The following is a 16,734-nucleotide window of genomic DNA, read 5'->3' on the forward strand; positions in this document are numbered from 1 at the left end:
TCTGTGGACTTTCAATGAGGAAAGTTTGCCGGAGCCTTTAGTGCGTGAGCTTTTGAGGTGCAGGCAGGCTGTTTTTGAACGGAGCCATGCGTGCATTTCTCCCTGATTCCAGTCTTTATGCTAAACTTATGAGCTGCTATGAGCCCTTTTTTTAACAGAAAGATATGAGAGTGATATTTACCTTCTCACTGAACTCTCTGCAAAAAAAACAACAAATATGCCCTTTTTGCAAAACTATTTCTTTCATAGATGAATAAATATACAGTAAGGGCTTAGTATCAATTTGCACTGATTGAAACAACAGGCAGACAGAGTAATTAATCTAAAGGAAATTACACTGAACTATTTACAATTCCATTAGGTTTCATTAAGAACAGGTTGTTTAAGAACTCATCTATAAACCAACTTTTGCAATTGCATCTATTTCATATCATGATAACAGAAGGGAAACCTGAGACTGATGTTGAAAATATATTAACAACTTTCCCTTGAGGCCAAAAGCACAGTCAGCCTCTGCACTGTAAAGAGTCCGGTTCCTATCATCCACTCAATGTAAACAAGGTCTGACTCCAATGATGTCATCCTTCCTGGCTGGAGAATGAATGGGAAATTGTGGCGCTGAAGCAGCTACATTCATTTGCCTGACAAACTAACTTCCGTGTTTCCTTTTGAATGTGAAAGTCAGAGCGTTACAGCAGCCTAATCACAGGAGCGGCCGCTGTGTTGGCTTGAGCCGGTGCGTGTGAGGGCACATAAAGAAATCTTGTGTGTGGGAGAGAGAGAGAGAGTGAGTATGGGAGGAGGTGGTGTCCAACAAAGGAATAGAGAGATTAGGGCAACTGGGCACAAAATTACAGTTTGGAAGCTTTTGATTAACGCGATTACAAAAAAGAAAATGTTATTGGTTTCTCCACAGAAATCCATTTAAAATTTTCAAAGAGCATAAATTAAAATTTCTGAATTTCAGCAGTCTAATTATCAGAAAGATTTATAATCACAGAGGAACACATTGACGCTAAATTTGTGAACATGAAAGTTAAACTTCAAACTTAGGATTTTCCTCGACAGCTGAATAAATAAAACAGTACAGAGCAAAAAAGAAGCTCTCAAACAAACTCACCTTTGTTTATTATGAAATGAGTGTTGGTGCATAAAAGCAGTTTTATTACCAGCCTAATTAAAACAAATGACATACAATGGATCACAGGGAGTTTGTTATTCCAAACACACGCAGCAGATTGAGATGAATTTAAAAAAGCCTTACTTTATCAATTACTCTGCAAGTGGCCTCAACTAGAAGCTAAATTATAATTATAAATCAAGTCCAATTTACGCTTTACTGTAACACCTACTGCAGGGTTTGTCAGCTCAGCTGGAGGAAATGATTAATGTCTGAAAGGTCTCGGATTAAAAATGATACGACATGTGGCGAAAAATACAAGCAATTTCATATTTCAGAACACTCTGTCCTTCCTTTACACCTGCATTTATGTCTCACATTATGGGAAGAGTGTTGGCAGGAATAATTTGATTAAGTGCATCATTTGTCAAGACTGTTGTCCTGAACTCAGCATACACCTCAATCAGGATTTCTGACAGAAAGGCAAACTATTGTCATAAAAAGTCAATAAAGCACAAGAAAAGCCCTTCAACACAACATAAGCAATTCAGCTCCGAGAGTTCTCATCTCTCATCCTCCTGCCGACAGCTAACACAAAGAAATGTGACAAATTATTTGAGACTGTTTAAAAAGTAACTATTATTTCCAAATCTGTGCAAGAAGATTCAAACATTTGCAGCATGTTTTCACTCACTGTATCCTCTTTAGTACATTTACTGAAAAACGTCCTCAGACTTCTGCCAAGAGATTTCTCTCACATGCAGGACACATCACCAGCACAGCCAGCATGTTGCTCACTCTGTACTGCCAAGTGTTAACGCACAAAAAAAAGGTCTCAAAGTCCTAACTGTGTTCTGTTCAAAAGAGCAATACAGGAGCTCCAGCAGCCACGCATGCATACTGTACAGCACAAAGTCACCCTGCAGCTCATACACGCACGCAGACGCCACTCCGCGGTACATTGCATTGCCTACCTGTAGCCCACGTCTCCTCAGAATGCTGGACTCGTCCATGGTACAGAGCCCCGACTTATCATGCCTGCCTACCAGCGCATAGCCATGCTGCACTGCCTAGCTCCAGCCTCCTGCTCTCTCTCTCCCTCCCTCCCCGAGGCTAAATCTGATCTTAGCAGCTGCTAAACACTTCCATCAGAACTTATCTGATTGGAAGGAGGCGGTCAGCTGACACCTCCTCTTGTTCCTCTCCTCTGTAACTTCAGGAGTAAAGGAGAGAGATGGAGCGAGAGAGTGAGAGAGGAAGAGAGAGAGAAGATAGGCAGTTCTAATTTAGCGTAGCAACGGGTGAAAGGGTGGGGGGGGTGGGGGGGGGGGGGGGCGGGGGGTTGAGTGGGTGGGGTACCGGGGACAAGTGGGAGCCCCTAGACTCATTTCTCTGAGCAGCCACGCTTTTTGGGCACCCTAGGTGACCATGAAAATGAGAGGATATCCTTCCAAGCATTGTTCTGCTCCAACCTCAACAATGAATCTGGTATCCTGTCTGCGGCAGCCAGGCTAACAGACCTCTCTGCTCTTATTGCAATCAATGGAGCCGACAAAATACACACCTGAAGGTTAGAGGAAATATGATGGCTGAGACTGCAGGAAGCATTAAATGTAGAGAGAAAGAGCTTGTATTATATGGAGGAGGGAGAAAATAATAGCCAGGCGTGCTGTTTAAGTAAAAAATGTTGCTGCCCGAGACCTTCCAACCTGCTGTGAAAATGTCACACAAACTGCTGTGGGCCAATTTGTACATAGGTAATGCTTCCCTCATTCCAAGCAGCCCAACACTGAGTCATTATCATGCTGAAATCAGCCGCACTTCCCTGCACAGCCTGTTCTGTATACAACTGCATATCCTGTGTCAATTTCCAACAATTTCACGCACTGCTTCTGTCTCTTACAGCTCTGCACCGAGATGAGTTTTTCCAGGCAGTCAGCGAGTGACCACGGATCTTCACACTCGCTAACTTGGTGTCCCCGCACCATCCTGAATTATTAGAATTTGGGGAAAAATAAGTTGTTTCTGATGCCATGCTGCCAATTTCTATCCTGCAAATTTTGCATTCTGTTTCAGTCTGTGTTTTTCTTTGCCCCCCTCCTTTTGCTTTCTCTTTTTTCACCCTCTCTCACTCATTTCCATTCACTGTGGTACTGCTCTGTGAATATTAAGTGGGCTCCTTCCATTCTCCTCATCTCCAGCCAAGCTCAAATGATTTCTCTTAGAGAGTATGGGCTTGGGAATGACAGCTACTAGAGGCTGGTGGAGGAGGTGCACGGGAGCGTCAGACAGGTGACCACTACATCAACTCTTCTCTTTTTGAAAGCTGTACAACACAAAGTTGGGGGGGGTTGCTGTGGCCGGGGTGAAAGTCATTTGTGCGGCTGTGCCGATAAGAAAGCCCGGAGTAGACAGCTCAGGTCTGCGCTCCGGTAATCAGCTTGTTTTTTTGAATAAACCCCTTAAAGCCCTCAGAGGACGAGGATTACAGTAGTCAACTTTTTCAGCTCGAACAATGCCCTCCAGATTACCCGAGGGAATTAAAGAATCCGGTTATGTTCAACAGACAGGTCTCGAGTCATTGCTCAGTCTGTTGCTGCTTAAAGGTACAATTAGGAAAACTCCACACTGGACTAACAATGAAGATGAGAAGCTGCAGGAACACAAGGGAGGGGTCATTTGTCTTATTCAATACAGATACTCTCCATTTCTCTACTGTATAAAGAAGCTCTAACAAGCACAGACTCAACACATGGAGTGTGTTTACATGGACATTAATACCCTGTTTATGATCGGATTTTTGGAGTATCCTGTTTATGTGTTTGTGCCGCATGTAAACACCATATATCCATATGTTAGAAACCTGAATATGCTAGCTGGAGTTCTCTGAAAGAAATGGGGAAATACTGTATACAATAATATAAACAACTTGATTTCTCTGTGCTCATGTAAACATCCAAAAATATGATAATAACTACGAGAGTCCTCATAAACGGGTTATTCGTGTCCATGTAAATGCAATACACAGTCAATATCCTAGTGCTGAAGCAATTTATTAATTCATCAGTCAACAGAAAATAAATCTTCAGCAATTTCAGCACTCTTTTAAATTAATGCAAGTGTGCAGCCATACTGGCAGCTCCGTTAGACTGTACTTAAGGCAAAATAGTTTTTGGGTTTCCATAAACCCTCTAGTTGCTCAAATTGAAACTGCAAGTATAAAATACAGCTAATGGAAAACATGTCAATTTCGAAAACCTCAAAACTTATTCAACCACTCAAAGCAAATTAACACTACTTGTCACATTCACATTCACACCTTGGTGTGAATGTGAACCTGAGGCTTGCGCACAAAGTGCCACACTCTCACACACCAATGATTCAACCATTGGGCACAATTTGGGGTTCAACATCTTGCCAAAAAAAAACTTTGCCATGCGGTATGGAGGAACCGGGGATTTAACCGCCAACATTTCTATTGATGGACGACCCGCTCTAACACCTGAGCCACAGCTGCCCCTATTCAAAATTCACTTTCAATCTGTCCAATAATTTTTGAGCTATTTCAATCTGAACTAAAGTGATGGACTGATGACACAGCAACAATGGCATCCACAGAACCAGGCCACTGGCATGGCAAAAAGTAACAGATTTAAAAAAAAAAAAAATTTAATCTAAATCTAAATTGAATATATTTGGTATTTGCATTATTAGTCGGTCAAAAAAGTCATTTGAGAAGCAAAACAATAAATAGAATAAATGGAATTTAGTTTGTTGCACAGCTAATCAGATTGTGAAAAAATATTTCTAATAACAAAATAGTAAATAAATAGTAATAATAGTTTTGTTTTGTGGGAAAAAGCTGTTGTGAGTGGGGTTTCAGGGCAGCTAAGAAGGCAGGCAGGTTGTGCCAGTGGCCTTGGAGCAGAGCCACAGAATAGCCTTTGGGAAAAGTCCAGGGGTTGTCTGTGAGTCATTTCCTCCTGGCAGGTGGGCAGCTGAGGTTGTTTCCTCTGCTTTTGGAGAAAAAAGGGAGAGCTGGCACTGAAAGCATGCAGCGAGTGCTGATTGAGTGACCCACAGCCTCTGCTCTGCCTGAGCTTATCAGACCAAGAGGCGACCTGCAGATGTAAGGCAGGCAGAGGAGGGACACGGGCCTGTGAAGAGAGCGCCGAGGAAAGAAATAATCAATTCTTTCCATACAAAGCAGCGCAAAGAATCCATCTGACCAAAGCCAAAGGAGTGAGAATATCCAGCCAGGATAAAACACTGTAGAGCCAACCTCCCAACGGACCAGGCAAGTCTTTAACCTTGACAACAAGCGCATAGATAGTAACCACGAACAACCAACAGCTGCAGTGAATCGCTCTATTCCTCTCCGCTTTTTTGGCATTCATAAGATGAAAATTATGTCAGCGTGAGTCCACTCAGGAAAATCCAGCAGGCTTTCTTCTCAAAATTATTTTCCTCAGTTTTAAAGACACGCAAAGTCACACCGCGTAACACCAGCACATCTGAATCCCAGAACAGAGAAAATTGTATCTCAAACAGAGCGGATGACAGGGGTTCAACGTCTCAACTGAAACTACTTCATCTGGAGTGACAGTTTCATTTACATCGCACACGGTATGTTTACAGTAACATACTGTGCAGTTTGTAATGTTGGGATGCATTTCCAAGACTATTCTGTGGAACACAGCAGGGCAAGAGATGAAGAAAAAACAGGGATGAAAGCACCTTTCGAACATGATGCCAAATGTTTTATGGCTTATTCTTATACTAAATACAAACATATGATCTCTTATAACTAAATAATACTCCCTGCAGGGACAGTGTTTGTTGTTTGGTTATAAATTCAGTCAGAGGGTTGATTCAGCTTTAATCTGGACTATCTCTACCTTGTAGGTTTTGTTTGTGTGTGTGTGTGTGTGTGTGTGTGTGTGTGTGTGTGTGTGTGTTTAACTGATTTACAATCACAGCAGCATATAACCTTTTTAAGTAGGAGGCAGGTAGGATTAATATCTGTTTTGCACATGAGAACCACTGGAAATATCTGCTGTTGAATTGGGATGGAAAATACTGGATTCTTCCAGATATCTGATATGCCGATATTTTCTGACTCACTTTGGTCAATCGCTAATGCCGATAACTATATATGCACACATTTCTTTCACCTAATGCCAAAAAAAAATAAAACATCAAGTCTTTAGTGGAATTAACTAGGGATGCACAATATTGGATTTTTTTTACCAATATCTTATATGTTTGCATGTTCTCCCCGTGTCTGCGTGGGTTCTCTCCGGGGTCTCCGGCTTCCTCCCACAGTCTTAAGACATGCAGCTCAGGTTGATTGGTGACTCTAAATTGCCTTTAGGTGTGACTGTGAGCGTGTACGGTTGTCTGTCTATATGTGTCGCCCCTGCGATGGTCTGGCGAGCTGTCCAGGGTGTACCCCGCCTTCCGCCCGATGACAGCTGGGATTGGCTCCAGCCAAATTTGACATATTTCAACTAATTAAGGTAACATAATTAATTTCATTCCAGCAGAAAAGTGCATTTCCAGTCAGTGCTGATCATTCATTTTAAAGCTGTTATTTGCCAATACCAATGTCGCGCTGATATTTAATTTAAGGTAATTTAAATCTCTATATACACAATGTTACAATAAAGACAGTATACATACACATACAGTATGTTACACATGCAAAACTATGGGTCAAATTCATCCACCTTGAAGCAGAGCATGCAGCCATGCAGGCACCACAAACAAAGACAGACCGCACACAAACAGATCAATAAAGTGCATCTGATGAACTTCTTTACCACTCTCATCTTCAGCTGGACACTCTGGCTGGATAACAGTATTTTCTTTTATTAGAGGTGGGCTGATATCAAAAAACAAAGAAGGCTGACTGAAAAATCTATGATAGTTGTAAAAAAAAAAAAAAAAGTGTATGATTTTCTGACATCGCAACAGTGTATGTTTGTACACACAAACTGTTGTTCCTTCCTTTGTGGTTCAGACGACAATGATATCAGTGAAGGACATCACTGACTGCCATTATGAGGGTCCACAAAGGCACAACATCAGGATTATGACAGTCTTATCTCCATATCACACCACAAGTGAAGTATCGATTTTCTGCCAAAGAGCATCACAGTCAAGAGAGATGTGCCACGCTTGTCAAAGAGCCATGCACACCCAGGGGCATGATGGGAGAGCATAAAGGATGGAAAAAAAGGCAAAAAGCAATAACAGGAGTCCTGTGAGGCGAAGGGGGCAAAGCATGGAGGACAACACCAAAGGAGTCTGAAAATAGTTATATAACGATTAAACAATATCTAGAGATGCACTCATATTATGGCTCACATGGGTATGAATACAAATAAATACTTTAGTATATCACAGATGTTTAAACTTAACTGAATCTGTTGGGGCAATTATTGTTTCGTAAAATTTGAATTTTGATCATTTTTCCTCACATTTGAGAAGCTAAAAACAGTGTTTGACAATATTTCTTGAAAATAAATGATTTGCTGTTTTTTTCTGTTGTTTTTATTAAGTGAAAATGTAATATTTTTTCTCATTTTGGCCTGTTGGTCTTTAGAAAAGCAGTGCTTTTTGGTTTATCACGAAAGAAATTTGTGATGGGAATTTTTCTACATAGACTAAATGAGTTAGTACGAAAATAATCGGCAGGGAGCTAATTAATTAGGAATGAAATAATCTCTAGTTACATCCCTAAACTCATCACATCTGACAAACTGAAAATAGCCAGTTTGTCATCACATGACAATAACTAAAAAACAAACAGGAGCCACTTCTTTGTGTCCACAAGTGTTTAGTAACCTTAAACCTCCACGGCTGAAAAATGAAAGGGGTGAATTTTTATATAACTCACCCGTTTACATTTCATCAAGGCCCATAGTTACGCACATATAAGGATGTTGCTGCTTTGAGTGACTCACTGTCTGCGAGGCCTCACTACACTCTTGTCCACAAAAGACAAGATGGTGATAGCCATAATGCCAAACTCAAGGCTTTAGAATGGCAGTCCACAAGTTTATTGGTGAGGTAGCTATGTCTATTGTTTTTACTATTAAGTGGACAATAAGACATTCAATGCAATCATCTTGGGCTTCAGGATATTACCTTGGCCATTTCCCACTGTCTTCTCATGGTTCCTAAAACCAACACATTAATTAATAATGTAAATGTTCAGTGGTTGCAACTAGAAAATTCACCAGCTCATGACAAAGCAGGAGTAAGGCCATCTACCCACAATCATTGTCATGGCGAAGGGCGCTCATGTACTTGTCATTCTGAGTTTGAATAAAAAGTACTTTATGCAAACAGTTCTTTCTATACCGAGATTTTAAATGCAGAAATAAAATCCTTTGGCAACTCTGGAGAAATGTGAAGCAATGTAAAGTCAATTATGCTGTTACATAATGAAGAAAAAATGTTGAATTAAGCTCTGTTGTTTTGAGAAGGTACTTATAATTAATCTTTTGAACATTATTTTTACTTTGCTAGTATTGCTAGTAAAAAAAAAAAGTACCTGAATGAAAAACATCCAGATCTCAAATTGCCCATTTCAAACTGAATGAACAGTAACCAAATCCAACAGCCAATTAAATCTCTTCAGACATGGATGTATTTGCCAGATCTGGTGGTGGTTCGAATTGACACCATTGCTCATGCCTGGCGCACTAGATGCAGCATGACAGAGTGCATGCTGGCAGCCCTCCACTCATTCACTGTCACTGAGGCCAGAGACTGGTGAGCTTCCCAGTCATATCACCATCATTATGACAAATATGCCACTCAGCCTGAATTACTGATAGCCATCATCTTGCTAGTTTTGAGTATGCTGAAGATGCTGTTTGGATTTTATTCATAGTATACAACAGTCCCAACAAAACAGAGACAAAGGGGACACTTTCAGTTAAAGGCCTTACTAATTGAGAATTTAAAAAAAAACAGCACCTTCCATTCAGGATCTAGAAACTCAACCAATTCACCATCTTTTCTAAGCTTGTTCTGCAGGCCGGATAATACAGTGGCAGTGGATGAACCCCTGAGGTGTCAGAGCGGCCGACTCCAAAAGATACCGTAGAGATGAAGAAACACATCAGCCATTCAGCTTGTGTCTACATGAGACGATATCTGAGCAGCGGTCACCAGCATCTAATTTTCTCATGGTACCAACCGCATAGTCACCAGGGGCATGCAAACAGTGTCGAGAATAAGAATAAGGATGAGCCAACATTTGAGCTGCATATTACAGGCAGATATTTGATTACATACTATCTACACTGACATGTCTGCGGGGACGAGTGTGGGAAGATTATAAAATAGAAAAAAGGTCTAGGTCTATTTAAAAAACAAAAAAGAACTGGCAATCATGAGCTCACCAGAGGAAACTCATTCGACAGGAAAAAAAAAAAAGCAAATAGACGCCTGGACTGATCAGAAGAGCTGAAGGCGATGTATTTCAGTGTGGAATCTCCTACAGTCACAACGTCCAATAAATTTTCTCATATCATAGTAGATGCACTAATTGCTAATTTGTCTCATTTTTGTCTCTCTTTACATGCTAACTAATATTATGAGTTGTTGGAGGGGTGCAGCATGGCACGAAGTGGATGGATATGTGATGTACCACGGGCATGCATTGCACCCCGATGCCCTTTCTTAGCAAAAAGCCCAATTTCAACCATCTATCTGTGGTCCCATTTGCTGAAAGAAGTCTGATAAAAAATGGTGTCTCCTGGGTCCCCATGACCTTACAGCCTCATCTGAGAGGCGAGTGCAGAGTCCTCTCCATTAACGTTTGACTGATTCACGGCTCAGAGTACACTGAGTGCACTTACATCAAATACTCCTTATCTCAAATATGACCTAATAATCATGATTCAGGAGGAGTCTTAGCAAATACATGCAAAACTGTCTAGATGGATCTTGTTTAACCCTTTGAAACCTGGAACAGCATCAGCTTTCTTGTGCTGCAATCAGACGCCTTTCACATGCATTTAAACCTCTGAAACCAGAGCATATTGGCTTGTTTAATTTTGAAAACATGGCTGCCATGAGCAACTTAGTAAGAGATGTCCCAATCTTTACAATAAATTAGGAAAAGAAAATGTCCTGACAAGTAGTTTTTAAGTAGAAAAAAAAACAAAGAGACAAACTAGAAGAATATAATAATAAAAATATATTTACTAATAATAATGATGATTATCATAATAATAATGATACCAATATAATAATAGATTGGACTTATATAGCTTATCTATTTTGTCGATATATTTATTTAGGATTTTTTTGTGGGGGGGTGCTTTTTTTCTTTTTTTCCTTTTTCTTCTATATTTCTGATTATTTTCTTGTAACTTCCTCCCATATTTTTCAGAGAAATCAAACCAGTTTGCCTTGGTTTCATAGGGTTAATTATTTTGGGTAGGGGGAGAATATGCATGCAGCCCGAGACCTTCCACCTCTCCTGCTGAAGTGCTCTAAAGCAAGACACTTGATCACTACCGACTAATGGAGCTCTGCTCTGTAGCTAATCTCAAACTCTTAACCTCCCACTGATGGTTAGAGAGCTAAATGCATGTCTGCAGTATGGACATCTTAAAGTAATGGCAAAGTCGAAAGATGTTTAAAAAGTCATGTATGTCATCAAGTTGTTCAATTTAAATACAATCAACACTTGAACTGGAGGACTTGTCCTCCAGTGGACAAGTCCTCCAGTTCAACGTTACAGACAGTTATGTATTCATTCACTCTGCAGGGCACAATAACCAAAGGGATTCATTTAAAAGCACAAGGATACATGTGCTTCACTTGTAAACACTGAAAAAGCATTAGCGCCCCCCAGTGTACAGAATCTGTTCAGATATTTTGTACCTGTATCATCTGCTATCTTACTGGTATTGTGTTATTAGTGTAAACAGGGTCACCATGATGTCATGAGCCATCTGAGAAACAGGAAGAACTCTTAAAGCTCAGGTAACAGTGAATTATCTAGGTCAAGTCATTCAGGTCAGTAATGGTGTTAGTGTCAGTTACCAAAATAAATACTGTCACAGTTAGCACCCACAAACAAGCACAGAAACACATATTTATGTACACACAAAAGTACATGCTTTTTTATTACATTAACCTTTTCTCTAACTGATGGCGAGCACACACTGGGGATGACTCATAGCTCAACAGAATTGGATAAGCCTCGGCTGCTGATTGTATCTCACTCTAAGATAACAAGATCACAATATACCGAATCAGAGTATCTGTCAGTGTGATCTGAGGGAGCAGAGCAGGACCAAACTGAGGGTCACCTCTGGCTTCATGACATCATTTGATTCAGACTTCATAATGTGCTGTTATTTTTTCTTTTGTTTAATTCACTGACCTCTTAAAAAAATATGTTTTTGATATTTATTTCAGTTTTTAAAACTTAAAATCATTCATTCCCATAGCTTAAGAGGCATGCAACAGTCTTACATAGTTGCCTGTCTGAATATATCTCATTATGCATGATAAAAGTGAGCACAGATGCTGCATGGCTTATCTTGTTTTAGATCCATAGTAGTAGTGTGAAGTTAGGTAGGAAAGGTAGGGTCATGTCCCTGCCCATATCTAGCGACAGCCAAATTCTTTCTAGCAATAACACTGTTGTTCATTAGTATCTGGTCAATGTATTTGGTATAAATGGTAAATAGAGTTTTCCACTACCAGTCCCGCCTCCTTCACCCAGTGTCGCTAATAGGATTGGCTTTACCTTACTAATGTATGAGGGCTCTGTTGCTGCATGCACTCTCCAAAGCTAGGGAAAGCAGATGTGAGGTGTACTTCATCAGAGGTGGTGAATTCAACATTTGTGTGAACTATCGGCTAAACAATGGTGAGATTTTTGCCTGAGCAGAAGTGATTTCAGTCATCTGTTTTCCATCTCTGATGAAGCTGCTTAAATGATGTCTCATCCAGAAAAAGTCTCATCACAGATATTTGGAATATGTTGTGAATGTGCAGAAAGTTTTGAACAGGAGTAGCAGTCTTGCTAAAACATCTATGAAGTGATATTAAAGTTCAGTGGATTATGAATTTATTAATTGAATTAATTCATCATTGATTGATTCAAAATTGACCTACAGGACCTATATCTTCTGTTTGCAATACAGCGACATCTTCAAAGCTATACAGAATGCCTGAGAACCGTGTCACCTGCAGCCTGAATTTTGTGTTTTCCTTTACATAAAAAGACATTTTCACTGGAAATTGCTGCGTACAAATTCCCCAGAATGCAGGAAACTAAGTGTTTGATGCTCACAAAAGAAGGACGCCCAAACCTGCCACTTCATGTGTCCCCACCAATGCTAAAATGATGCATTTGCAAGCATATTTTAAATCATTGCACAAACCTGAAGCGATGACAGTCATCAAAACTAAACATACACTTCCTTTATAGGAAGAGACAAGCTCATCTCTCAGTGATGTCACATACTTGCTTGGAAATGTTAGAACTTGATTCCTGTTTCTGTATGACTAACTATAATTATCAAAATCTTCAGAAATATCCTCTGAGAAAATGCATTTGATTACTATGGAGTACTGAATATATTACTTATTTAGACATTTGTGGTAAAAGCAACAGTTCCCTATTATCCAACATAACTGGTTCAGTGAAATGCACAGAGTAGCTTCTGTTAACACCTATCTGCTCAGAAGGATGAGGTCCACAGGAGCACTGTGCCCAGATCAGGATGTAGGATATCATGTTGGGGTCATGATTTAAGAAGTACTCACCAGGCTGGTGGTGAGGGAGGGGTCCGACTTTCCGAGGTTCAGAGAGCACATACGGACGAGGTTAGAGATCTCGGATGATGGCTGCCATGCTGTCTGTGTCTGCTGAGCATTGGTGGGCAGCAGGAGGTACTTCCCTGCAGAGGAACAACAGGACAAGGTTCAGTTAATGTGTCACATTTTTGGCAGTTTCTCCAAAGAGGCATTTTTCCCTCCCTAATCTTCTCAGACAGTTTAATTTGAATAAGTTTGAGGTGAAATTGTCATAAAATTATTTCACAAAAAAAGCAAAGACTGAAAAATGTATACAAATGTGTCTATTTATTTGCCGTCTTTTCTCTCACATTAATCATTGCACAGACCCTCAGATTTTTCTTGTGACCCTTTGGAGGGGACCAGCATCCAAGCTGGGAACCAACAGAATAAAATACCCAGCTGTTTATGCAGTAGTTAAAATTAGCTCCATGTCGAGCAGCTACAACAGTAAAATGCTGCTTACGATGATTCATCTGTATTAATAATCTAATGACAAGGTAGTTTTAGTCAGAAGAGCCATTTTTCTACATGATGAGTACTTCAACTTTTTATATTTTAAGGGTTACTTTGCAGTTTCCAAACTCTGTATTATAACCATGTGGGTAGTAAGTGTAAATGAACTGTGGTAAACTCCCCTCCATCTAACCAGGGCCTAGATATCCCTGCAGTCGGGCACTGTCCCTCCCTCTAAATCTCAGACCAGCTCTGATCAAACTGTTAAATTGGGCAGTGCTGATCAGAGATAAAGCAGAATTATTTTACTGTGTTGCTTATTTCTTGCCCAAAATGTCTCCAGAAACATGTTTTAGTACACAGAAAAAAACAGAAAAACTTTGCTTACTTCAAATAATAGCAAATGTGTTTTTTCCTTAATCAAAGTTCACAGGCTATGCATTGCTGTCAAATTTTATGTAATGTGTTACTATCGATTAATTGATTAAATTTCACATAATGGATTAAATTCTTACGACTGATTAATCGATTATCAATAATTGTCATTATCCCTACGTAAAGCTAATGCCATAGCCCTCTGTTTTCTCTTGTCATGTAGCACTAATTTCAAAAATGTTTGTGTCTTGTGTCTATCTACTGCATAGACGGCCCAGTTTGATTTATTTCTTAAAAAAGACCACCTTTCCAATATTGAAATATTCCTCTACATATATTTAGCTAATAAGGCTTGACTGCTTTTACTTGAGTTGGATTTTAAATCAAGGATTTTTACTTCAAAAAACTGCTATCACAACAAAGAAATAGTGTCACACTCCACAACTGCTGAACTGTAGTAAAAGAGAGTAAACATGGAAACAGTACAGGTCAACTGATATACTAGTAACACAAGTTAATCTGAGCTGTCTGCCCTTGTTAGAGGTATAAAGCTGAAGCCTCTGATCCCTGCTAACCCCGATGTCAAAGGGTTAAATTAGGCCAGAGGGGGACAAAGCCCATTAAGAGATCACTGACAATCCAAACATTACATAATGAAAGCACCAGTCACTACAACTCTGCTGATGGTCAGTAATGGATCTGCTGACACATTTCAATAACAGTTTGAGTTCTGTGTAAGAATATTTTTTGTAAAACCATATTAAAATCTCCACTCTCAGCTCCCAGCGCTGACAGCTAGATGGCACTATATGCTGTTTTCATCTACCTTCTTTAATCTTGAAACCTTAGTACACCAAGAAAAGACTGATATTAAAACATAACATGAGCAACCTCAGCTGAATCAGCAGGTCCTATTGCACCACTGGCACTCCAAGGATTTTTAAATCATTTGCAGTGTTGTCATCCTTATTCTCATGTGTATATGTCCATTTCCTCCTCCAGTAAACACTCCAGGGGACAGAGAAGAGGATTAACAATCCTAGCACAGCGTAGGAAGGGGAGATAAGTATACTGTGCTCAGAACATAAAGGGAATATCTCAAGTTCACACAGCTTAAAATCACACATCATCAGATGTGTTGAGCTTTTCTACACTGAAGAGAGCAAGTTTATACATTTACTCTCCTGCAAAGTGCAAAAGTTGAACTGAAAATGGCAGATTTCAAACACTGATGCTGTCTAAGAGATATGTTAGTCAATTTCCACCAAATGCCAATAACATTCTGTGTAATATAATGTAATGTATTATGGCATGTTGTAACAAAGGTAATAAAATCAGGTTGTGAATCAGCAAACACACATTTAAAATTTTGCACATTTTAAAATTACATTTTGAGCTTTTAAGGGACCCTATCAGTGTCCTGGGTTTCCCACACATTCAAATATTTGTTGTCGCCAGCCACTACTAAAACATCTGCCGCCACACTTTGATTTTATATTTTTGGAGCTGGAGCATTCATTAGAGGCGCTGTTGGAATATATGTACTGTATATATGTACCATTTGGGTATTGATTGCCCAGAGTATACTCTGCACTCTGAGAGTGTGGTGCAAAGACAGAGCAGTAGAAAATCAGGCACAGTGAAATATATATACATATATATATCTCCAGGCTCACCTGGAGATATATATATATATAAACTTTTGTTGTAATAGCGGCATATATATTCTATGTCTGTCAGAAACACTAGCGTTTTAGAAAGAAAGAAAGATGGTCTTTATTATCAAAGGGCAACGCAGTCAATTCATACCATAATAAATAAATATTATTCTAGGACAGATTTTTGTTTGGATGTAAATAGTTAATAGATAATTGATCATCATTCATTCATTCATTATTTGGGAGTCATTTACCATTGTGCCGCTATTACAACAAAAGTTTTTCAAGACGTTTTTCAAGACGGTTCAACATATTGCAATTAGTCATATATGGGTATCGATTCAGCCACTTTTTGTAGTGAAGCTCAAAACATCCTGGTTCAAAATAAGAATATGTTTTTTTTTTTCCACTGTATTCATCAGCCGTGTCCTTGTTTCATGTTTAGTTGTCTTCAGAGTTTCTGTAAGTTGACTTACGCCCACCTGTGCAACCGTGTTGATATCCTTATCAGACAAATCAAAACAAAAATGTGCCTTTGTGTCACTGACATTTCTCTTCAATATAACAATAATGTAAGTTTTGTTTTAAAAGTTTTAAAAATGCATGACAAAACACACCATTTAGGGACACTCTGGAGGAAATGTCTCCAGTTTGAATCCAGCAGCAAACCCTCCTTGCATTTCAGCCTGCCTCCTTCAACCCTTCATTTCCTGTTAACTCTTTACTGTCAACTGTCAACTAAAGGCATTAAATGCCTCCAAAAACACTGAGAAATAAACAGCTAAACCTGCAGCTGCTAACACTTCCCCTGTTCCTGAAGCTGCACGTCTTGTCTTCTATCTCATTCCTTTGCAAACATTAAACATTTTTTTTACAAAAATGTATTTTGTAAGTTTTTTTTTCTTAGCAATAATTTTTTCCACTGCACACCAAAGTATAAGGCTCAGTTCTAGGCCTGTATTTCATGTATGCTGTGCTACAGTTCTGCTCATAGTTACACTGTTATCACTGCAGTAAAATCTAGACAACTGAAGGGGAACCAAACAGGATGAGGAGGGAAATTTGTGGTCTTTCCTTCCTTACAGTCAAAAGCTTTCTTCACTAGAACCCATCACATCCCGGCATAAAGGAAATCTCTCTTCAGGCACCAGTCAACGCTTTTGGAAGGAGAGGTATGCAGGAGATATGGGAAGGGGAGGGGAGTTTTTTTCATATTCAACACAGGTATTTGGAAGGTCAGACCACTTTGTTCCAAACCTTGCGCAGATGCCCCTGTTTCAAGCGAAC

The 16,734-nt window shown here is 39.6% G+C and overlaps 1 protein-coding gene across 4 annotated transcripts in view; it reads right to left on the reverse strand.

The window, feature by feature from the left end:
• mast4 (microtubule associated serine/threonine kinase family member 4) overlaps positions 1-16,734 on the reverse strand; it is a 124,416-nt gene that overhangs the window by 80,484 nt on the left and 27,198 nt on the right. For all 4 annotated transcript variants that reach the window (XM_042509471.1, XM_042509470.1, XM_042509472.1 and 1 more), the window contains exon 3: positions 12,929-13,062. In XM_042509471.1, the coding sequence (XP_042365405.1) occupies positions 12,929-13,062 (134 nt within the window). The remainder of the gene's footprint in view (positions 1-12,928; positions 13,063-16,734) is intronic.

The sequence above is a fragment of the Plectropomus leopardus genome, chromosome 20 (assembly GCF_008729295.1).
Source record: "Plectropomus leopardus isolate mb chromosome 20, YSFRI_Pleo_2.0, whole genome shotgun sequence".
NCBI lineage: Eukaryota > Metazoa > Chordata > Actinopteri > Perciformes > Serranidae > Plectropomus > Plectropomus leopardus.